Genomic DNA, 23959 nt, shown 5'->3' with positions numbered 1-23959 from the left:
GTTCTTTTTTAACCGATTTTTCTCCTCATTATCAGATATGCTAACTTAAATAGCGGAGTCATCAATCGCGGCAAGCAACTGCATGCAGCGGTGCATAGCCTTCAGTCTTTTGATCGAGCCATGGATCAGGTAAGATTCATCATTACCAACCATATTAAAGATATAATTTTAATGTGTTATACCCCCTGGCAGTTCCTTGCTTTTCTTTCGGAAACGGAAACACTTTGTGAAAACGCTGAGTCTGACATTGAACGCAATCCATTAATGTTCAAGGTAAGTGTGCAACTTCATCGTTCGCCGACCTAATCTCTGGAATCGTTTAAATATACCCTGCTGCTGACATAATGATATATTTGCTCTGCAACAATTGAAAGACACTTGAAAGATTTATTCAGAGTATAAAGAGCAATCTCCTTTCCGTGGAAAGTTCATTGCCTTTCGCTTTTGTTGGTTTTCCCTCTGCGAATTAACTGCGAAAGATGATGAGCTGTCATGGGATGCAGTGATGCTAAACAAAGGGAATTTTGTATGTGAATACGAAGAAATTATTTAATATTTAATAGACATTTTTTAAAGTTAGGTATTTGTATTTACTGTATTTTATATAGACAACAGGCCCACGAGAGATCTTCTTAAAGAGTACATAATCACTGAATGAATGATTTTAAGAGTAGTCCAACTTTTTAGACAGATAAATGCCTCCTTATAAACTTCTTATTCGCCGCTTATAACCATGTTATTGAACCTTAAATGATGTTCGATCGATTCCCTTTGGTTTTTCCTAAAAAGTTTTTCTTCAGTTTTTTGTATTCCCTTTATCTATTTCGATAAGCGGAAGCAATTAACCGCTTTAATTTACTGTAGCCGATCAAGGGCTGAGTTTGAACCACTTGAACTGGCCCATTACGAGCCCAATCCGTACACAAATTCGACTCCAAAGCGGAACCGTACAAAGTATTCCACTCGGAGCACTCAGTGTCTCGATTGCAGTTGCAATCAGAATTGGCATTGTGGCCACAAATGAGTTCTGCCCACTTGCTGGATGCACTTATCAGTGACACTCATCTGGGAGCGCTTTCCCCACCCATTGGCCTAGCGATTTCCCTATTTTCCGACCCTGCCCCTTTTGGCACCACTCTCAATATTCTCGAGTGTTCGGTGTGGCGCGCGCTTCTCAAGTGATGTTGCGGCGTCTGTTTGTTTGTTTATTTGAATGGCTGGCGAAGGGGGGTGGGCAAGAAAATGGGTGGGGGCGTGGCGTCATTACCAGCCCCATTTTCATTGTTTTGAGCGCCTGCCTCTTTGTTGTAATTACATTCGCCTATTTAAGATAATTATTTTAAGGCGCTTTTCTTTTCAATATTCGCCGCTTTGTCTGTGGCATTGTTCTTTCCGGTTCTTCTTTCCTCCTATTTTCTATTCAATTACCATTTATTTATTACTGCTTTTGTTAATGGTTCAAATGTTCACTTTTGCGATAGGAGGTTAAAGATTTGACGAGGTTACGATGAGCGATTTGCAAATGTTTTTTTATAGCCAACCGTACTCCTAAAACGTATATTTCTTTAGTTAGTTTAGGAGTTTATAATAAGTTTTTAAAGAAGTGGTAACTGATTTGTATATTTATAATGTTTAAATTCTTCCCCAATTTGGTTCGTAGCATATTCTTAAAAATTATTCAAACATCCGTTTCCTTTGAAAAGCTTTCATTGAAAGCTTTTACATTGGTTAAAATACAGGATAATTTCCAGGACACGGATTGTTCCCATTATTATTCAGTTTCCCAACAAAATATTCAATGCGCAGACGCATTTCTGAATTAGGGCTCAATCAGCCAAACCTTATTTATTTTGGTTATATGGGGAAGAAAAAGTCTCCACTTTTTTAGTTTTTATTTACTGCCCTCTTGCGCTCAGTTATTTATATTTAAGATGGTCATATAATTTGATTAAGTACTATGGGATATAAAAAAAAGGTTGTAAAAAGAAGAAAATTTTATAAATGATATGAGACAGTTTTATCTACCTGAAATGAGTATTTCAGAAGTTCTTGGCCCTAAGTAAGGGTTTTCATAAGTCGGTTATGTCTATAGTGCTTTGTTTTTGTTTATTTTGCCGGCAGGTAATAACGGTATCAACCGGCTGATTTTCGCTCTCCCAGCTGCCCAAGAGTCTCTCGCAAGTCTCTCCGGGTCTCCAAAATCATTTCGGTCCGCTCTGTTGTCGTTTAGCCTCTCTGTTGTTGTTATTATCTCGGGAAATGGCCGACTCCCACATGTGGAAAAGGCGGCCATTCGGACCCGAAGTTCGCTGTCGATGCCGATAGAACGCCGAACTTTGGCTATTTCGGATTCCATTCCGGATACTCGCTACCTCTGCCGCCGCCTCAGTCGGCGTCGCTGCCGCCGTCGACTGTGGATGCTGGCGCCGAGTTTTCAGTTTCGGATTTCAGTTCGTGCTTTGAGATGCGCCCGGTCGCGCGTGTTTAACGGAGAACGCCAAACGTCAGAACTCTTTTTTAACCGGTTCCGATTTAGAGTGAACATTACCAATTGATTCGCTGCCCAAAATCAAAAAAGTAAAAAAATTATGAGAAATTTCAAAAATTAAAATAAAAATAAAAGGATATTTTAAAAGTTGTTAGAAAAACATCAAGGATTAAAAGCAATAAGGCTTAACATACGTTGCCTACTTTGAGGCGTGCATTGCACTCTCTCCAACACACGCAAACCCTCGCACTCACACACACAGCGTTATAACAGCACTGCACACTTGCAAATTGAATTCGCCATGCAACAATTAAACACAAATCTCGGCTCAAAGCAAATGGCGGAAAAGGCGTCACAGCCGTCGCCATTTTGTACGGCAGTGTGAGTGTGTGAGGGCGTGTGTGTGTGCGTGCAAGCGAGTGTGTGTGTGCGTGCAAGCGAGTGCATGTGCATTTGCGTGTGTTTGTGTGTGAGCCTGTGCATTTTAAAGTGAGATGTGCATTAATTATGCACACATATTTCACTCAACCACACATACAATGACCCTGTGCTTGTGTGCGCTTCGCGCAAAGTGAAATGGAAATTTGATGTGGAATTTATGAAAATTCAACTCGCAGGCAATTATAATCGCCTTAAGAATTGTTACAGTGCCAATTAAATCTACCGAAAAATCCGCGCAATAGACAAATGGAATAACAAAATGAAAGCGAAAAGAGCTTAACCTAAATAATGCCCTACATAATGCCCAAAATGTCGAAAAGTGTGTTTGTTTCAAAAATTGTGGAAAGTGTAAACAAATTTCTTAGGGGGTTTTATAGGTGAATTGTTTCAATTAGCCTTCAACAATTCCACTTTACCTAACTATGTTTAAATGAATGTAAAAAAATTTAAATAATAAGAAAGGGCTTACCTAAACCGTCATGAAATAAAAATCCTACCATATTTGAACTTCTTCTAAATTTTAAAATCGACAATGACGCTGCTTTCAATAATCGCTTATGTTAGGCATGGGCATTACCTAACAATTTACCACATGCCCAAAGTACAACAACTTGCACAATAGCATACAAATAAAGATAACTAAATTGTCATAGTTTATTATCATCTCGACAAAGTCTTCAGGTGTCATTTTTATTTTTTGTGCTGTAACTCAGTCTTAACCCAGATAATTATCTTCTTAAAAGCCTCAAGCCTTTCAAGTACTCTTCAGAATATCGCAGCTTACACAGAAGCTGGAATACATAGTAATCTTGAAAAACTTTCAATTTTCGTTGGCGGACTCGAAGGGCCGACCACATAAGATCCAAGACGTGTTAACACGATTTAGCATAGAAAAACAAGATTATTGGGTGGGGGAAAGACGAAAGCCGAAAGCCGATTATTTATCAAATGACAACACAATCGAGCGTGTCGCGAGTCGGGGAGATGCTCATTCATGGTGAGATTTCCACACTTTTAAGGCGCAGAGCCCCCGGAAAACCAGACTCTGGGTGTGGGAGACGACATTGGTCAACACTCAGCTCAAACTCAGGCCAAACAACAAATGTCAACCCGCCGATTCCAAATGCTTGTCAAGTCTCTTTATTTCTTCTGGCCGTGTGGGGCATGAGATTTTACCTGTTGAAGCCCAGAAAACCAAAGCAGAAACAAAAGCAGCGGCATCTGAGCAACAAGTAACAAAAAACAAAAAAGACACAAAAACAAGTTCACAACAAATAACGACGGAATGCGTAGGCTTTGAAGTTTGTGTGCTAGAAGCACTTGAAGTTGTCTGACCGATTGTCTGAAGCGTTTGTTGATGTTGATGTTGCGTGGGTTCCTCGAAAAGTAGTTTGATTAGTGGCGCAACTCGACATTTTGGCCGGCAGCTCTTCGACCATTAATTGTCTATTTAGTTATAGGTTATAATCAGCGAATCGGATTTCCTCGCCGCTTGTAGGCTAAAATCAAAACAGTTTTCACATTCGTTATACGCTTCATTAAATACGTTTTTAGGTTTGTTGCTTGCTCGATGAATATTTAAATGAAACCTATTAAACACACGCTATTAAAGTTAGTGGGAGTTTATTGTGTGCTCTAATCGTAGTCTTTCCACTTTATTTTTAATCATAGAAAAATATTTAGTAAGTGGGTTTAAAATTAATGATATTAGTAATCTTTATTTACTGCTGAAAACTATTAACTCCAGTTCCAATATAAAAATTATTGATTAACGGAACTGTTTTTTTTTTAAGAACTAGTACACGCTCTACAAATTCTCAATTTTAAATTTGTTAAAACCCATTACCATAAAACTTTTTGTGGAGATGTCAAAAAAGTCAACCGCTTAAAAACGTTATGCTGGCTGCATTAGGAACACTCCAAACTTTAATGATCGCCCGGCCGGCCAGAAATGAAAAACTCCCGGATCCCGAAAAACCCAGCCAACGAGAACACGTAAACTAACAACTATAACAACACATGCCCGCAGCACAATTGAAGTGCACTTTGTTAGACCAATTAATTTACATTTCCGCGCAAAGCGTGGCCAAAAAATGAAAGCCGGGGAAAGAACGTGAAGTGTGGGGGCAAACAAATGCAAAGCGAAGGGCGGAGAAAAAGTTTACATAGAAACAAAAACAAAAGGGCGGAGTTCCACTTGAGGGCAAGGCAATGGTCCTTGACTTGGACGTTGAACGCCGACGATTGACCAGGCTTTGCTGGTCCTGTTTGTTGTTTGTCCTGTTTTCCTTTTTTTGTTGTTTGCCATCCCCATTCGGACAGGATTGACCACAGCATGCGGATGTGTGCGCGATGGTTAGTTCCTGATGAGTACCGTGGACCTGAATCCACAGTAGCCATTTTCAAGTGGCTCTTGTCAGCTGGTGGTTGCGAGGAAACGGGGAAAAGGAATCATCAGTGTTGCAGCATACTTTCGAGCCTCGCCACGTTCAGCGAATCGTGAAAATGAGGGTACACTTGGTACACTTGGAATGCCGAATGCCAAATACACGGTTGACTGTGATTGATAAGCTGCATTTTGAGGTTCTATAGGAAATATTTCATAACCACATTTATAACTTGATTGCATTTTATTATGGTTGAAAGCAAAGTAGATCATTTTCTATCACGCCCATTAATTTTGTTTAATTCATAAAATTATGCGTGCATTGAGTGGTATTCTTAATGGAACGCACGGAAGACTTCTAAAATAACGTAGGTCATAAATAATAAATATATGTTTCGCGTCTCGACTTTACAAACCACTTCACCTCGCATATCTCAGAATCAGGCATCCAATTTCGTGTGTAAATTCCGCAAGGATACTTGTAGCATTCCACCGCCGCCCATTTCTCTTGCATGGCAGATAAAGTTATTTGTCATTGCCATCTGCAAGAGACCCACCAAAGATTACAACTTCACTTTGACTATAATTGCTTGAACGTGGCACTAGTTCCGTCCCATTCCGCAGGACTCGGCTTCCCTTTATCCTGCACAGCATTTCCGGTGCGGCAACTGCGAGGTTCATGCAAGTCTGCTCTCCTTTGACTCTCTTTTATTTTACGTTTTTCTATACTTTTTCATTCTCGTGTTATTGCATTTAATTTGTGCCAGTGTTGGGCTGACTGCTTCCTGTTTGCTTCAAGCAAAAAAAAAAATGAGAGCGGGTGGAAAATGGGGATAGGAAAGTGGGAAAGCTGCAGACGCCGCACAGACACTGTGACATGTTTGCAGGGTTTGTATGGCTCTATGTGTGTGGGTGCCTCTAGAAATGATAACTCGCGGCCAAACATGCGATAAAAACAACAACATCAAGGAGATATTTGTGAAAAACGACAAAAAACGAGGAGTACTACAAAAAATGGAGGGAAAACGGTGGGGGCCTGCGAAAAAAGAGTTGCCAACGAAATTAAATGCGAACTTTATGCAGCTGGAAATGCAGAAACCGAGGCAGACATAAAACAGCACAAAATATGCTCCGGCTCTTTCTATTTGTGTTACCCATCTCTTTCGCTCGCGGACATTTTGTCTCGCACTTGCATACTTTTGTGCTGAAGTCCTTCCTCTCCTCTAAGTGTGTGTGTGTGTGTGTGAGTTTGCGCTTTCAATTCCATTTCCACTTCATTCGTTACTGTTTTGCAATGTTAACTACATTTTCGCATGTTCTCGGCGCTCACACTAAATGTTATTTATTCTGCTTTGCCACCGCATTTCCCGACGCTTTTCCGCACCCTTTTCCTTCTCTAGGTTCTATTGTAATTTTTTTCGCCAGGTCTTTCATATCTGTGTCCTTTTGCGAAAAAATATAAGAGAATTATGTGCATATTAAAAATGCATTATCATTTGGAAATGTGGAAAAACTCAGTATGGGCGGAATTAAAAGCGCGTTTCCCAAGGGTTCTGTTTTTGGGCCTAAACTTAGTTTTGGATGTTTTGAAGGACAGTTTTAAGATGGCTTACAATGAGTGATGATGGCTTAGTGAATGAGAATATAATTTTCTTTAAAATAACTCTTATAGTGCTTAGGCTTACGCTTCTGTTTTTTTTTTTTTAACCAGAAGCGGGGTACTTACTAAGTAACTGACTTGGCCAACAATTTACGATCAAATGATTCGATTCGATTCGATTTGTTAACCACACAAGAACATTTGGCATTTTTGGCTTGGTCTACAATTGGTTCATTCAAAATTGGCACCTCTGTACATTTGTTTATGTGCAGTGCCATCAATCCGAGAATTTGCATTCCCATCAATATTTGGCTTGGAAGCTCCACCAAGAAATACGTTTCATGAAATAAATCAACACAATCTTCCGACAGTTGCACCAAAATACAAAGAAAAGGAAACAAAAATCCAAATTCTTTTCCAGAGGCCAGAACGAAAAATTGTCGACACAATTCACTCACAATTGGCAAATGTCATGACAGCATCTGCGGAACTGCAATAAAAACAAGCATATGGAAACTTGGTTCATATAACATCACTGAAAGAAATACACCCTTAATTAAGCATAGCCATATGCTTAATAAAAGTTTTTTATGTAACATAAGTTTTTATTTTAACGAGTTTTCTGTCCCTATCTTTTCATTGAATTTTAAAGAAAAAATAATACATATTCGTGGAAAATGTGTTTTAAAAGGATACTTATTCCGCAAATATTTTCGCAAACATGCGATTGTCAATCAAAAATATCAACATAAAAAAAAGAAAAGCAGATATGCCAAATGTAAACAGAAAACATGTTCCAGACATGCGCTAAAATAAGACCTTCGGCAACCAACCAACCACATAAGAGATATTAAATCCACACCAAAATTTCAATGTCATCTCCTTGGCTGCGACGTAAATAAATCCCAAAGTAATATAAAGTCTCTATGATTTCACTCACTTGTATGATTTTTGGTAATGTTGAAGCTGGCCAAATTAGCGTTAAAATGTCACAGAACAGAACCGCAAAACCGAAAAATGTCAGTTAAGAGTGGGCCAGAAAGTTACAGCAGATTTTAAGCGACATGTGGTTCAAGGGGATGGTGGGTGGTGCCGGTCGATGTGCCCTCCAACCACAAAACGTGGGTGGTTTCAGCAGTGGGTGGTGCTGACTCTGATGCTCGTGGACTGGACCATTGTGGTTCATTGTTGTGATAAGGCTCACAACTATTTGGAAATGCCAGCGGCAGAAAAAGCAGCAACAGCCGAACAAACCATACAAAACACATGCCAGATAAGGCTTATCACGCTTCAAGATAATACAAGTTAAATAAGATAAAAATTGTGTAAAAAGCATGCGAGAGAGGTGGAGCGGAAACCCCAAAAACGAAGTTTTCCCTCGATAAAGTTTTGCCTCAACTTGGATAATATTTTTAGTTGCAGTCGGATTAACCCAATTCCTCTCTGTCACTTCGTGTGCTTCTCCACACAGTTTTCACTTTTCCACCGACAACTCTCGTTGTGCGGTTAATTAAATATTCAGTTAGATAAAAGAGCTTAAAGAAAAGGCGCTTAAATTAGAGACCCAGGCAGAAGGGTAAATAAGCTCATAAAAAATATGCCAGCGGTGGCGCCACAAATTATTTGCCCTTACCTTAAGGACGCCATGAAAGCAACTACAGCAACTCCAGCGGCGAAAGGCAATTTAAATTCTAATGATAATACCGCAAAAGCCTTTGCCAGGATCTTCCCTGGGGGATCCCCATTTTCGGGGGGCAGGGCTGTGCTTTAGCCGGTTCCAATGTGTAAGCGAGCTTAGCAAATTAGCGCGCTTGGCAACCGACTTCACCTGCATCATCTCCTCCCACGTCGGCTCACCGGAAAATATCCTTTGGGATCCCTGGCCGACATAAATCGCAGCAGCTAGGAAATTTGTACTTCATTTCCGTTCTCCCCTCCCCTAATGCGTAATTTTCAACACCTTCAGAGAAGCCTCTCCCTCTATCTGCTTCTTTTGCTAATTATGCTTTGTTTACTGTGCGTGGGATTATATATATGTATAAATATGCTTGGGGGTATGATGTCCAAAAGGGATTTGCACTATGGCAGAGATGCTTTTATATAAGAGGATACAAAACAAGGTGATGATTGCTTGCAACTGATTTTTAATCATTTAAGTAACTGCAAGGAAATCGATTGTATCATAGCTTACAAATAATGTTTAACCCCAAACAAGATTTCCTTTTATTGGTCAATCAATCAATTTCCTTTTGTCTTTGATTCAATGATGCAATGAGCAAAAACCAACCCCAAAATAAACATTATATGAATTACTTAGCGAACATTATCTAGGACGCCTTTCAATGACTTTCAATCAGAAAACCATTCTAAATGCCACTTATCATTGGGGAAATTGAAATTCATTTGGAACCCCCAAAAACCCCAGCCGCTTAACTGGTTTAATTAACCAACCAATTCAAAGCTCAAAGCAAATATAAATCATCATTAAGCGTCTCAGCTGAAGCTCACGAACTACAGACACCAGAGAGTTCGAACCGCTAATAGAAAAACCAATGGGGAAAATAGTTGAAATTTCCATTTGCCACTGAAGCAATTTGGTAAATTGAACGTAACGAAATGGAACTTAAGGGAGCCCGACAAAAGCTTTCCGCAAAATCAAATGCCAAAAAGGCTAAGAACACGATAATAATCCCATCAAATGGCCCGAACAACGACCAGCCATTGATCCTTTTTGCCCGATGGTTTTGGTTCGATGTTCGGGCGAAAGTCAATTTTTTAACACTTTGTTTGCCTTTGGGCGAAAACAAAACAGAAACTTAAATACATTTCGACCATCCATCCATCGCTCAGGCTGCGTGTGCCAACAATTATTGCGTCATTAATCAGTCGGCATTTGCAAATTCCCTGACACTCCGTCCCCCTCACCCTCGCTTTCTATATAAACCAATATACATATATATGTTTGGGGAGGATGAATCTGGGCAGCAGCTGGCATGACTTTTGTGTGGCTGGGCGAAAAAGGCAAATCTTCAATTTTATTGATTGTTGTACCCGATTCGGTACCGAAATCCTGCCGAAGGAAGATGAATGAACAATCTTGACGCATGAGTCTGGAAAAAGTGGCAAAAGCACTTTTTGACCGGAACACATGGAACCTTAGATACCCTTTCAACATAACTTATAAGTGAAAAACTAAATGGAAATCACTTTTAAGAATATTAAATATTTTATACCTTAAATTCTAATGAATCCGTACAGAAGATGAATTCGTATTTGATAAAGTTTAATAAAGGTAACAGAGGAAGATGAGGCACTTAAATAATTTTACATTAACATTAAAATCGACGGATTTCATGAGCTCTTATTAAATTATAAATGAATAGCATATAATTATAGAAAAACACCGTCATCTCATGTATTTAAATGCCCGCGATTTCGCAACATAACGTTGTTATCGAGTGAAAGGCTTATGAAAGAAGTGGAAACTCAAAGAGTTTTCCATGTGACTTGCGAGCGAAAGTCCCCAGCTGACTGCAGCTGAAAATCGAGTGCCGAGTGCGGGTGATCCCACTTTTAGTCTCTGGCCAATGGCCATTTATTGGGCCATTCCACTTTTGTGTGCGTAAGTCTCCTCGAGGCAAGAACCCGAAATGCTTGCGAAACGCATTAAAGGCCTCGCAACACATTTTCATTTTTATTTTCCACACTTTTCCATTTTCCTGGCTCCTGCCTCCTGGCTCCAAGCTCCTTGCTCCTTGCTTCTTGCTCCTTGTGTCCAATCGCCCAGCGGCACTCACAGTTGCGTATCAATAAAATATCCATACATGCATGTTAAGTAAGTGCTCCCCCACCGTCCATCCATGTGCCCGATATCTGAGCTGTGATTCCTGCACCCGAAACGAATTGGGATTTAAGTGTTGTACAAGGAAAAGGGAAACGGCATTGTAGCCGTATAAAAATGAAATGTACATGGTATGTGCGATACTGTTGGGAGGTTAAGGGAATACAGAACCGGACTTGTAAGCAGTTAGCCGAGAAACGTGCCCGAGGTTATTTGCAAAGAGAACCGAAACCGAAGCAAACCAAACCGAGAAAATAAAACGGGAAAGCCTGAAAAGGGAACTTGTCGTTATGTGCTTGTTCGAGTGGTTTTAACTTGATATTGCGTAAACGCCACATTGAACACTTGGATTACAGTTGCAAGAGCGGAAAAATACTGCTATCGTCTGAGAAATTTCGACATGCACTGCTTAAAATTATAAATTCATGCAAGAGATAATTTCATGCTAAGCGTTTCTAAATTATATAACGATTGCACCGCACACATCCTCGGAGAACGATAGAAACCATCTCTTCAAATACCCCGTTTAATTATTGTAACTTTCCACTTATACATGTACCGTCGTCATTCAAATTCACTTAGCCGACTCACCTGCCAAATCCCCTGCTTTTAGTTGTTCGAAATTCTCTGTTATTGGACGTTCAACTTAGTTATTGTTAGTTGTAGTTACTTTCCTTTCCCAGCAGTTGGCGATTTTGCATAACAATTTCATTAATTTACCCACAGCAAGAAAAGCAAACTTTTACTTTGCTATGAGCGGCGGGCACTTAAAAGGAAACAGGACCTTCGAGAAAATCACGTAACAGCTGGTCAGGGGAAGAAAGGGAGTGTGGAGTTTCGTTGTGTGATTAAGTCTCTGGCCAAGTTTCGCCTCTGCTTCATTCAATTGTTGCCGTTTTTATTGTGCAAATTATTATTGTTAGCCAATTGAATTAATTTCGCGCACTGCTCTCGTTCGCTCCACATTCCAGCCACTGCTATGGAAAACGATTTGCTGAATTCAATTAGTTTATTGTGATTTTATTTGCGCCAGCAAAAAAGTTTTTCGCAGCCAGCAACAGCAGCGTGAAAATGCCAAGAAAAAGGCGAAAATTGAAATGGCAAACAGAAAAGTTTTGCGAGCATTTCCATTCGCCGAAAATTAATGGAACCGTCTTCATCCACTCCTTTCAATTAGGTGTTGGGTCCTTCATAAATAGTTTAAGTTTCGATAATACCTCTTTTAATGTTTCTTTATTTAACGGGTTTCTTTATTTTCTTCTTAAAGTTTGAAATTTGCTTTCGATGCACGTTCGCCCCAGAACTTTTATTATCGACATAATCAAGTTATAATGTCCGGCTGTGAGTCCCAAGAAACGGTCGCGTAATAAATAAATAACTGCGTTCTGGCTTAAAAAAAGGAAATGCCTAAAATAGCCTTTAAATTCGCTTACGGTTCTTTTGAACTTAAGCCATTATCTAGATGATTATTGTTATTAATATTGGTTTAATGCGGGACTTTTGAAGTACTCAGTCCTATTTGTCATAACTTGTGTCGTTTGGTCGTTTGTGTCGTACATAATAAATTTTATTGCAAGTGCCCTCGAGCGCGGACTTCGAATTATCCATTTAAGGTTAGCCAAATAAATTTGCACATAATTGCCTTTGTGTTGCAACGATTAGTCTGGTTGTGCCTCAGTTTTTTTCTAAGTCAGGCTTTAATTTGTTGTTTGAAGTTTGTTCTTCGGCCTGAAGTTGTGCTAACTTGTTCTTCCGTCTTGGCTGCTTTATTTCTTATTTATAACTTCCGTTAAGAGTTTATTTTATAGCCCACACACCTTTTCCATTTTCACACCTTCATCATCATAAAACGCATACGCACACACACAAAGACATGCCACAGTGAAACAGCGTATCAATGGCATGCCAAAAGCCCATAATCCGACTTCGGTTGGCTTTTAGCGGATTAAAACTTTTCAGTTGAGTGCCTGGAACGGAACCCAGAGCAAGACTGCTCCGTTACGCCCCTTCTTGGCCTAAGAATCCTGATTGTGTTATTAACTAGCTCAAATGGGTGTTAAGTTCCAGGCGGTGGACAGTGCGTGTCAAACGATTAACGAGATAGGTTGAAATTCCAACAAGATCAAAATATGTATCTGGAAAAACTATTCGAAATCGACCGCTATATGGATATTGAAATTTTAAAATATTACTTTTAAACTGTTATTTTCGAGTATTTGTGTAAAAACCAAAGCCTAATTACTTTCCCTTGGGTTTATAGTGCTGTTACGCGCTGTACTATCAACGAATATGGCCTGTGGCAGCTCATTTGTTGCTTGTTTGGCTATTTCAATTAAATGTTAATAAAATTGTCCAACCGAAAGAACTTATTTCGGTGCCAAATGATGGGGGTGGAAAAGAGAGGGAACAGCCAGAGAGAAATGGAAAATTAGGGGAAATGCGGTGACTGCATGGCCTCCAAATTGGCTAACTTAAGTACCGTTTCGTTCTAGTTTGGCATTTCCTTTTTCTTTAGCCGTCTACCAAGGGTTTCCCTTTTCGCAGGGAAAAACTTTATGGAGCGCTTACATTTCCCTAGCCATTAATTCTACCTTGCTTTTCAATTAGTGTTGCCGTTTGCCTTTGGACCGCTTTCCTTGGCCCGTTTTGTCTTTTATCGCTTCCCGAGTTCCGAGTCCCGTGCTCCTTGTCCCTCAATCCTCTCCCTTCACTCTCTCTCTCTCTCTTCATGTCTATATATGTATATCCTGATTTATGCCGTCGTCCTGCAGGATTCTCTGTGCACCCCCACACCCGGCGCTGGCCAGATGGCTTGAGGTGACTGCAGCGGGCTTATCTCTCGCCAGCTTCACTCTTTCCCCAATTTTTGCCGCCTTCCTCTGGCTCCTTCTTAACTAACTCGTCTTCATTTCTCACTTGGCTGCGTATTTGCTAGGTGTTTGCATGGTTATATATCTATGGATGTCGGTGCCGGCCAAGGGTTTGTTAGTATTAGCCATGTTGGCTATGTCTATTGGCCAGAAGGTGTCGTCCTGATAAATTGCCAAGCAAACAGGGTTGTCAGGTGGTTTGTATCGGTCAGGGAAGAACACTTGCTTTTACTTTAAGTTTCTTTTTCACAGCGATATCAATGGTTTCTTCCCCAAACAGATGGATTTCTTTTGATGTATATTCAAACTCTCCGAATAGTACTCGATCAAAGATTGGCCGACTTGTAATTGTTTAACACCAGTTTAATTCATAAACACGCGAAATATTTGGTTCCCTATTTACGTGCTAATTACTTGCTATTGATAATAAGTTGTCATGAATGAAAATAGCAAATAGTTACTTAATATTTGCTTTAATTGAACACCCTGACAACCCTGCTTGTCGAGCATATTTCCGACTATGCAAATGGCAAATCGCCGGCATTTCGAACGCGCTAGCACCTGCTGGAAGGCTTAACCAAACAAGCCAGTTGCCCCATCAGGAGCCACGCCCACCGAGGATTAGACTCCAACCCCTTTGCCACGCCCCCGCCTGTGCCCGTCCTTCCGTCCGCTTTCGCCCACTCGCTAGGACTCGCTTCTGCCTTCTATCAGTGTCGTTTGTTATTTATCCTGCGTGCCTCTTGACGCCTTTGGGGCATGCCACTTAACACACATCGGCCATCGCCGCACCTGCCACGCCCCTTTGTGAAAGGGGCGAGGGGATTGAAAAGGGGCGGGAGGGTGGGTGGAGTTGCTGTAATCTTTTCTTGAGATTTGCGTGCAATGCGTCGCGTTATTTGCTTTTCATTCCTTTTTTCGCTTGTGCTGCTTTGCTTTCTGCTTTTTTAATTTATCATGTCTATTTGCTTAGTGTTTGAGCCTGGCCCTTGGCGTGTAGTACAAGCACGGGGTCCTTTTTCCATTTTTTGCTAGCTGCGAGTCCTTGCTCCTCCTCGTGTTCATTTGTTATCACTGTTTGCCTGTGTGTTGCTCCTGCAGCTTTTCACTTTTGAATGCGTCGGAGGATTCACTTTTAGCCCCTTTGCTTTTTTCTCTGGTTTTCCGCTCAGTCGATTGGTTTTTCTTCTAAATGAAAGTTTTGCTCGGCTTTTCGGATTTGGTTTACATTCCTTTCTTCCTTTTTTGCCCATACCCTACACCCCTCAATTTATCCTTTTTCATCGTGTAACCGCCTTGCGGTCAGATTTTGCTGCTGCAGCTAGTTTGATTAGGTTTCAGCACTAATTGAAAATCATTGAATGAGGTTTTCTCATCAGCATGTGTCTGGGTAATTTGTTTTCTTTTAATTAATTTATGGTGGGTTTTATTAGCGAAAGATGCGGTTACCGCTGGCAAATTGAAAACTCAATTATTCAACTTGCCAAACGCCTAATTCGATTTTAAAATGGTTTTGAAAGCGAATTCATATTTGGAGCTAAAGTACTTGGAGTCCTATTGGTAATGCTATTTTGTGTGTGGATTAATTAAAGAGTGACATTTAAAGGTCATTGTAACTCGAGGAATATTTCTTTAAAAGGCGTCCTTGGGGCTATTTATCTCTGCCAACTGAAAACTCGCTTTCTAAACAAACCACGAACAACAATGCAAACAAATGATGGCAAAAACCAGATAGAGATTCAGCTCAAGACACTGCTTGCCACAAATTAAATCAAATTCCTCGTAAGACAGTAGGACAGATAAAGACCGAGGAAACAGAGGCAGATTCATCAGCCACACACTCAAAGCCACAGTTGGCAAACAACAAACACTGGGCTCGTGACAGTGACAGGACATCTTATTTAATTTCCAGGGCCCAGGACCTGATTCCGCATCAGAGAACTGGAAACCGAGCATAACATTAATTTTTGTTAATCTATTTTCAAGTTGCTCTGGTCAGCAGCAGCAGCAGCAGTAGCAGCAGCTGTGTTCCCCTTTTCTTCTGCTTGGGCCGCAAGTAAATATGCTGTCATTAATTTAAAACTTACACAAACAACCCGAAAACTTCTCTGCTGTTTCTCTGCTGTCTGTCGGCCTTCTGTTGGCAAGGAATCCTCCTAGAGTTATGTTCATTAGCAGGCAAATGCAGGAAGGTGCAGGGGCAGACGACCAGAATTTAGTCGGAATTCCTAATGAGCAAGAGCAGCAAATCTAACCCAAATATGTCAAGACGATGGCTGGCATTTTGTGTGCCCTGCGCTGCTGCAGGGTGCAATGCTCCAAGAGGGTCAGCAGGTGGGTCTGCACAGGGCGAAAAGACTTGTTAGTAATATGAAATAAGCATAAATATCATTGACAGTATAAGTCAGATCCCTAAAACAATCAGGTTTACTAATAAATTTAAATTTCCTTTATTATATTTTAAATATTTGGAGTCGAATGCGATTCAAAAATACAGCTTATAATGTATGTTCTTTTGGGATCTTACGTTTGTCTATCTACAACATACATATCTACTGTTACGGCAGTGAGGTTTATGAGTTAATATTCTGATATGCTCCAAACAGGCGCCAGTTTTCTCTCGGTGTCCTCGTGTGTGCGCAAAGTGGGTCTCTTCAGTTTGCTATGCATGTGCTAAAGTGTTGATACAAGTTACTTTTGCCATCCGCACCTCATTCCCGTAAACCCTTCGCTGTCCTAGCACACTGACACACTATCCATGTGAAGAAGTCCTGGCTTTCTCCGCTCTGTCTCTGCCGCCATACCTTTGGCTCCACAGCTAGTCGTAAACCACAAAGCCGGAGGGACGGGGAATCCCAGGACCCCGAGTTCAGACAGCTGAGCACGTAGCATGACGAGTTGACAAAGTGCATCACGGCGCAGCAGCTCCTCTCTTCTTCTCCATGTTTACACAGCTCGAAAAATGCCTCGCCTTGTTTGCTCTCATTTTGGAATTATTTCGCACATTAGCAAATTAATTTACACTAGATTAGCAAATTCCGGCCTCTTGGTGTTTTTGATAAGGGCATCCATGATAGGTTGGTTGTTGGGGGAATAATATTTGTTAGATTGCCGTTTGATTTTCATTGATTGGAATTTGTAGAGGTGACATGAGTGTTTGCTTTTCGGTCGACCAATGTATACTGAGCTACACTAATTTGTGATAGGTAAACCAAAACTGATTAATTTAATGCCAGCTTGATATGAAGTGCCACTTACTATTTACTTTTCATTTGGAAATAATAGACGAAGCGTAATTGGACTTAACATATTCGATAAACATAACAAAATTCAACCCTTTTTAATTTTGTACGTTTCTTACATTTAAATTTATTATAAATAGCTTTTTTTGTTTATACTTATTATTATACTTTCAATTGCTTTTGGAATTACAAAAAATATTGGTTTTTGGTTTGTGTTACAAACTGAATTCCAGACACAACAGCATGGTCACAACATCGCAGATTTCGGCCAGTGCAAATACATTCACCACGAAAATTAATCTTCCACTCGGCACATGTAACTCCCTGTACCCGTCTCACTCCCTCATCCCGCCCTCTCGCTTTATCTCCATATTCATATGTGCATTTTGTTACATGTTCGCGCGTATTTCCCTTATGGCTTGTTTTGCCGTCCTTTCCGCTTTCCCGGCCATTTTCCCTTCGGCCGCATTCATTTGCTGGTTTTTCTTATTTCAGCTCGAATTTGTGTGTTATAATTTATGCGCATTTTTTATTAAATATTTATGTTTGTGCCGAGTTCTAAGCCACACAACCGCACTCCCCCGTCCCGGGTATCATTTCCCTTAATGGTGTATTTACGCTCTAAAGCGTGTAAATGCTTTCCATTCCATTGTTTTCCCTGCTGTTGACACTTCGAAGGAGAAAAGGCTTGGGGTTGGAAAAGGGTCAGGAGGCACTCCCTCTCACGCACACATTGTCATAAATAGTTTTGTTCAAAGAGACCGCAGCAACTAACATTTAAGTTTTCAAACATTTCAGTGTGCAAATTCTTGGTCAACTTGAGGAAAATTCACTTGGAAATTCGCTTTCCCTTTAGTGCTTCTGCCTCTAGCTGGTCTGGTTGATATTTGACTTGGCTAATGCGAATGCGAATGCGAAATGAAAATTTGCATTTGTACAATGCAAATCCTCTGGCATTGGTATTGAACAAATTGCTGGGTTATTATTTCCATGTAAAATGTATTACCGGCTCGAGTTCTTGTCGATGCAATTTGCATAATATATTCCCCATTTATTCCATGATATTATTTGTGGGGTAACATGGTAACATGTTGAAATGCGAGAATGGTAATGTTTTCTATGGGAATGGAAAGGAATCGGTGCAAGGGTATCTGAAATGAAAAATTGCTTACACTTTCCACAGCAGTTGTTACGAATAACGGGTGTTATATAAAAATTTAATCAAAAAAGTTTTAAAAAATTGTAACAATAAAACAATACAAATTGCCACAATCACATTCATTCATAAGAGTTCGAAATTAACCATGCTCTTTTGAGTGGAATGTGTTAATAATAAATTTTCTGTCCGTGTCCAGTCCATATTTAAAGTGAATCTTCACTAATTGCACCTTGTAGTGCAATTAAATTGAATGTCAAAAAAGCGAGTACAAACACAGCCATCTGAGTGATTGATTGATTGATGGTTTGATTGGCTAACGAACAGTTCATGGCCGGGCCAAAAGGAACGAATGCGCCATGACCACGACAATTACGGCCAAGACTGCGCAACGGCAACAGCAACATCAGCACCAGCACCAGCACCAGCATCAGCAGCAGCAGCAGCCAACGAGCAATATGAATGGTTTTCGCATTACCGGCTATCCCGCAGCTGCCACGCCCCCCGCCCGAACCAACCCCATCTACGCGAAGCCCAACGCCCACGAACTGGACCTGCACATCAGCGAATCGCTATTGTATCCAGGTAGCACCACCCAGCAGCAACAGGCCCTGCAAAGCTCTCCAGGTCCGCCGCCCCAATTGACCAGCATGCTGCCCAGCTCCGGATTGCCAGGAGCTGCCCAGCCGATCGCACTGAAGGGCAATAATCCCTTCCTCAACAGTCCGTCGCCCACAGAAGCTGCGCCCAGTGTTCCAACAGGCATAGCCCCTGCACCGCCAGCCACATCTGCAAGTTCTGGCAACTATGAAATGCCCGAGTACGCGGAACCCTCGCGACTGCGCGGATTGAAGCAGCGTCCTCACAGCATCGCAGTGGGCGGGGCGCCAGCCTCCAGTTTTGTGGACTACAATGCCCAGCAGCAGCAGCGGCTATTGCAGCTGTCCCGCCAGCAGCAACAGCTGCGTAATGCCGTTACAGCGGCAGCCGCGACAGCCAATGGCGGCGATAAGGAGGCCCTGTATGCGGCACTATTCCAGCAGTATAGACAAAGTCCCACCAACGGACAGCCTGCGCCACCGGTACCCCTGCACCGGAAACCAGCTGCAGCTCCAGTGGTGCCACGGAGATCGCAGAGCACGCCGCGGCCGCCACTGCAGCAGCAACCACAGCAACAACAGGCTGGCATGAATGGCCACATGAATGGGAATGGCACCCAGAGACCCAGAAGCTTGGATCGCTTCAATGGGGGCGGGGGTCTGCAAACCGAAGCTCCACCCATTCCGCTAAGGCGTTTCCCCAATGGAAACGGTAATAACAACGGAACGCTAAGCCGCCAAAAGAGTCCCAAGAAAAGCAGCAGTGCGGACAATATGCTAATGAGTCCGACCGGAAGTCAGGTGAACACCATGCGACACTCCATCAGCTTTCATGGCAGTCAGGAGGCGGAGAATGGTAGCAAAGCGGAGCAAACCAGGCCCATGAGCTATGCTGCACCTGCTCCGGACCAGGCGTACTTGGAACACCAGTTGCGGGCCTATTCCGAGCAACTTAGAACCATAACAGAAAGTGTGCGCAAGTACTCGGAACAGGCCAAGTTACTTTCCGAGCTCAAAAGACAACAGCAACTGGCCAAACAAAGCCAGACGAATCTCAACCTGCTTACGCCGACAACCTGCAATAATAGCACAGGCAGCAACGGCAATAACAACTTTCAGCCAAATATGATTTCCCCGGAGATTGTCAGCAAATCACTGGCCTCGCTCTCCACCAGCCAGGCCAATGAGGCCCAAACGCCCTCCAATCAATTGCGACTCTTTCTGGACAACATCAGGAGCAGTATGCGGCAGGAGTACCAGCAACACATGCCCGAGGATGTCCTGAAACCCACGTCAACCTTAAAAAGAAATGGTACTGATGCGTTGGCGACCTCCAATACAACTGCCAAACCAGAACCAGAGGCGACGCCCACGCCCTCGGATCAACTGAGACAATTCCTCGATGCAATACGCGCCAATAAAATACCTGAGAGTGGGGACAAGCCCAAGATGACAAGCTCACAGACGCTGGACTCGTTCATCTCGAAACCCCTCCAGATGCCAGATGTGACGTCAGGAACGCCGGGGGGAGGAGTCGTGGGTGGGCAGACGTCGGCGGGAGGAGTAGCCAATGGCCAAGCTAATGGCATACCCACACGTCGGAGACCCAAAAGCAGCGTAATACCTAGCAGCAGCAATGGCAAGCTAGAGCAGCGGGAGCACTCTCTGGTGACCTCGGAAAGCTTCCACCAGATCTCCGACAATCTGAGACTCATGAGCGAGGACTTGCAGGCCCTGAGTCCCAGCAAGGCGATTCCCAGCTCCGCCAGCAGCAATAGCCTCAAGAGTCTAGCCGCCAACGGCAGCAGTTCGCTGACCACGGAACTCCGGGTCATAACCAGCTCCCCATACAGCACCTCCCCGAAACTACAGCAGATGGTGATGAGCAAGTCGAACAGCTCTCTGGGATCCGTGACCACGCCCTCGAGTGCCACCACCACGCCCTCCACCGCGCCCATGATCACCGATTTCAATGAGATATTGGATAGCTTTCAGGCCATGGCCGACAAGTACAAATCGAAAGGTTCCTACGACTACCTGCGCAAGTGCTCGGAGGCCCTGCGACAGCACTCGCTGCAGCTGAAGTTGCAGCAGCAACACCAGTCGCACCAGCAGCAGCAACTGCCTGCCCATCAGCAGCAGCAGCAGATTCAGAATGGGTTCGCCAGCGACGATAACAGCAGCTCTTGCAGCACAACTCCCGGAAGCATCCGGGAGGCGGTCCAGAACCTGCTCCTGCAGCCGAGGAACGGATTCCAGATCCTCGACGATCGCATGCGGCTGTTCATCGATATAATCGACAGCCAGGATCGCTTGAGTCAGGTGGGTTTATGGTACTTGTAAATAGTATATGGTTTTACATTACTTACCGATTGAAAGCCATTCTTTTTTTTAGCATATTCCTTCCCTAATAAAATTGTTTTTATAAGTTAATAAACAAATTAAAATATTATTAAATGTACTTTAAACGTTTCAGTTACTAAATTTAGTGGTTGTCAAGCTTGAACGAAACCCGTTCAGAAGCTCTTCAAACATAGAGCACATATCACAAATCAAATATAATTATTATAAACCCTATGTCAGCAGCAGGCGTAATTAGTTTTCCCAACTCCCATGTGCCTTTATATGTGTATTGCTAATTTAAAATCCTTATTTCTCTTGCAGGTATGTACACCCTCTTCCGCAAAATTGCAATTTAATGAGTAAGTCAAGCATGTTGGCGAATAAATTTAAGAAAAGCCCCCACCCCCAACCAAGCCATAAAAACACATGTACATCAGATACGGTTTTATTGCCATACATAATTTATCATCATCGGAGTGACCAGGTTCGGGTCACTGCGCTTATCTCCGCCTGGCCAAAAGTCTTTCGTGCACTTACTCTGTGTGGCTAAAAGCCATCAAATCAGTTAATGACCCAGAAAGTTAAACTTACGAGAGTGGGGCGTGGATCAATTTCCATCAATTTACACCAAATTTGCTCAGAGCCAATTAATTTTAATAAACTACAAAGTCATTTCGCTCAGCAAGTAAACTAATCTCGCCCAGGCCGAAATTGAAATTTTAATCGAGAATTTCTTGGTGGCACATAGAGGCCATAAAGCTCCGACACACGCACACCAAGCTGCGATTATTTTGGGTGATGCCAAAGTAATCAAGTGAGACGGACAGGGAAAACTGCCAAATGTAGATAATCAGAGGAGGGCATATCATCCTGCCGGTTGATATGCTAAATAAATCAAATCCCAAGCGAGGCTGAGGCGGAAATGTCTGTCGTCGTCTTAATAACACCTTTTCGGTAACCCCTTCAGGTCCTGGATTTAGTGTCCCCCCACTCGCATAAACAATATTGCTAATGACAAATGGAAACTAGTTCTAATTGTGGGCTTTGTCGGGGCACGAAGATCTCGGCCCGGTCTTATCGCTCATTGCCTTTTCTGGGGTCTGGGGTCTGGGCCTGATTTAAATGTATGCGGTCTGGCAAGTGGTGAATGTAGAGGGTTCATGTGTAAACGTGTTGGAGTCCTTTGACTCCTTTGGGACGCATGAACGGGCATATTCGAGTTTATATGTCTGCCCTGATTAGTTTGCCGAGCAAAGCTGGAATTGTGCCAAGCACAGTGCGCTTCAAGTCTGTGATTTGCGTCTGAAAACAATAATACCTTATAATTTAACTAATATTCGTTTTAAAAACATTTTTAAAGGTGCCTTATACTAAACTGCAATATATACGAAATCCATGCTTTCGAGCCCTGACGTTCCGATTTTTATTGCACGACTTTAGACATATGTACAAGTGGTGACTTGGTAATTTCCAGTTTGTTAAAAGTTAATATTCATTAAAGCTGTATTTCGGAATTTTCTACAGCTCTAAACCACATTCGTTTACTCAATTTTTGCCAATTTGCAAAAGATATTCCTGCAGCGTAACTGAAACATGAAGTGGCCAATTAAAAATGAATGCAAATGTTGTGTTTTCTGCAAAATTCCAGAAGAGAATAAATTGCCATTTATTTGAGACAATTTCTGGGGCAAACAGTTATACAGCCTGAGGCTGGTCAGTTTATTTCATTTAGGCGATTGCGTTCGTATTTGTATTTTTCAAACAAAACAACACACTACGCAAACAATGAAAGTTTAATGCTATCCATGAAACATACACACACAGTGCTGCCGAAAAGTATGCTACTCATAATGCAATTGCAAACAATTAAGCTGGGCTGAAGTAATTGCATTTCCGCTGCACAACAATTCACAATTCACAATTTACAATTTACAATTTGCATTACAAAGTAATTATTTCTGCAACAGTGCGCCCACATTTTTCCGCTCCTTCCCCAAACACTTGCGAATTTTCCACCATGTTGTTTAGCAAATGAAGTGCAAAATCAACGCGACGTCCACAGGACCCACAAGCATTTCGGTTACTCGACTATTGACAGCATGGCCGAATGACATTTATTTTAATTAGCTCCGCAAACAACAAAAGCGGTCCGGCCGGCGCTACGGGTATTATAAACCAGAAGGATTGCCGCGCCAGGATCCGGAATTCACTTTTCGCCTCCGAGCAATTAACAAATGCAATTTTGCGGCCTTTAATGTTTATTGTGTGCGTGTGTTTGTGTTTGTGTCTGTGCCTGAGTGTGAGTGTGAGTGTGTGCGCTGTTTGCGGAGGCGTGAAAACCCAAAAAATAACTTTTTAATTACTACAGCGGACATTGCGGTGAATTACACTGGGCAACATAAGCCAATTTGAATTCAACATTGGAATAGCGTCGATTTAATAAAACAACGGACATGGCTAGCAAAAATGTGTTGCTTTCAGTTTTAATAATTATCAGCTACAGTTGGTTAAGTACTTTAAAACAATTTTGTATTGTATGGATTTTAACACACATTCTGGCTGCTATTCAGCAAATGTAATCTAAGACACTGCCCAGATATCTATATTTCAAGTAATATTTTATGTATCCCCGCTGATCGCCGTTGATTTTTCACTATTTGATGAATACCGCAGAAGAACCCGCAAAGTGCGTGCTTAAAATAATTGCAATTGTGCAGCGCCGAAAGCCTAGGACTCAGGTGACAAATTGGGGTGGTGGAGCAATGGTGGGATCCACATTGTCAACAGCTTTCAATTGGAGGCTCAACGCCGTGTTTGCCGTGGTGCCACGCCCACTGCTCGCCGCTCCGCCTCCTTGACCATGTCGCTTATTAATTGCGTGTCATAAATCATGATTATGCCACTTGCTGACCGACCGCTGGGCTAGTCGCAGTTATTATTATTAATCTTTGTCACCCACACAAACGCGCACTTATACACACACCTACAACATT

General features: G+C 42.1%; 1 protein-coding gene across 17 annotated transcripts in view; it reads left to right on the top strand.

Moving 5' to 3' along the window:
• LOC122622207 (dystrophin) overlaps positions 1-23959 on the top strand; it is a 136199-nt gene that overhangs the window by 46647 nt on the left and 65593 nt on the right. For 15 of the 17 annotated variants that reach the window (XM_043800487.1, XM_043800473.1, XM_043800472.1 and 12 more), the window contains 2 exons: positions 36-129; positions 193-273. In XM_043800487.1, coding sequence (XP_043656422.1) covers positions 36-129; positions 193-273 — 175 coding nt within the window. Of the gene's footprint in view, positions 1-35; positions 130-192; positions 274-18368; positions 20946-23959 lie in introns of those variants that run through there. The other 2 variants (XM_043800484.1, XM_043800483.1) reach the window with 1 other exon arrangement.

This window comes from Drosophila teissieri, chromosome 3R (genome assembly GCF_016746235.2).
Source record: "Drosophila teissieri strain GT53w chromosome 3R, Prin_Dtei_1.1, whole genome shotgun sequence".
Lineage (NCBI taxonomy): Eukaryota > Metazoa > Arthropoda > Insecta > Diptera > Drosophilidae > Drosophila > Drosophila teissieri.
This window is presented reverse-complemented; position numbering and strand designations above follow the sequence as displayed.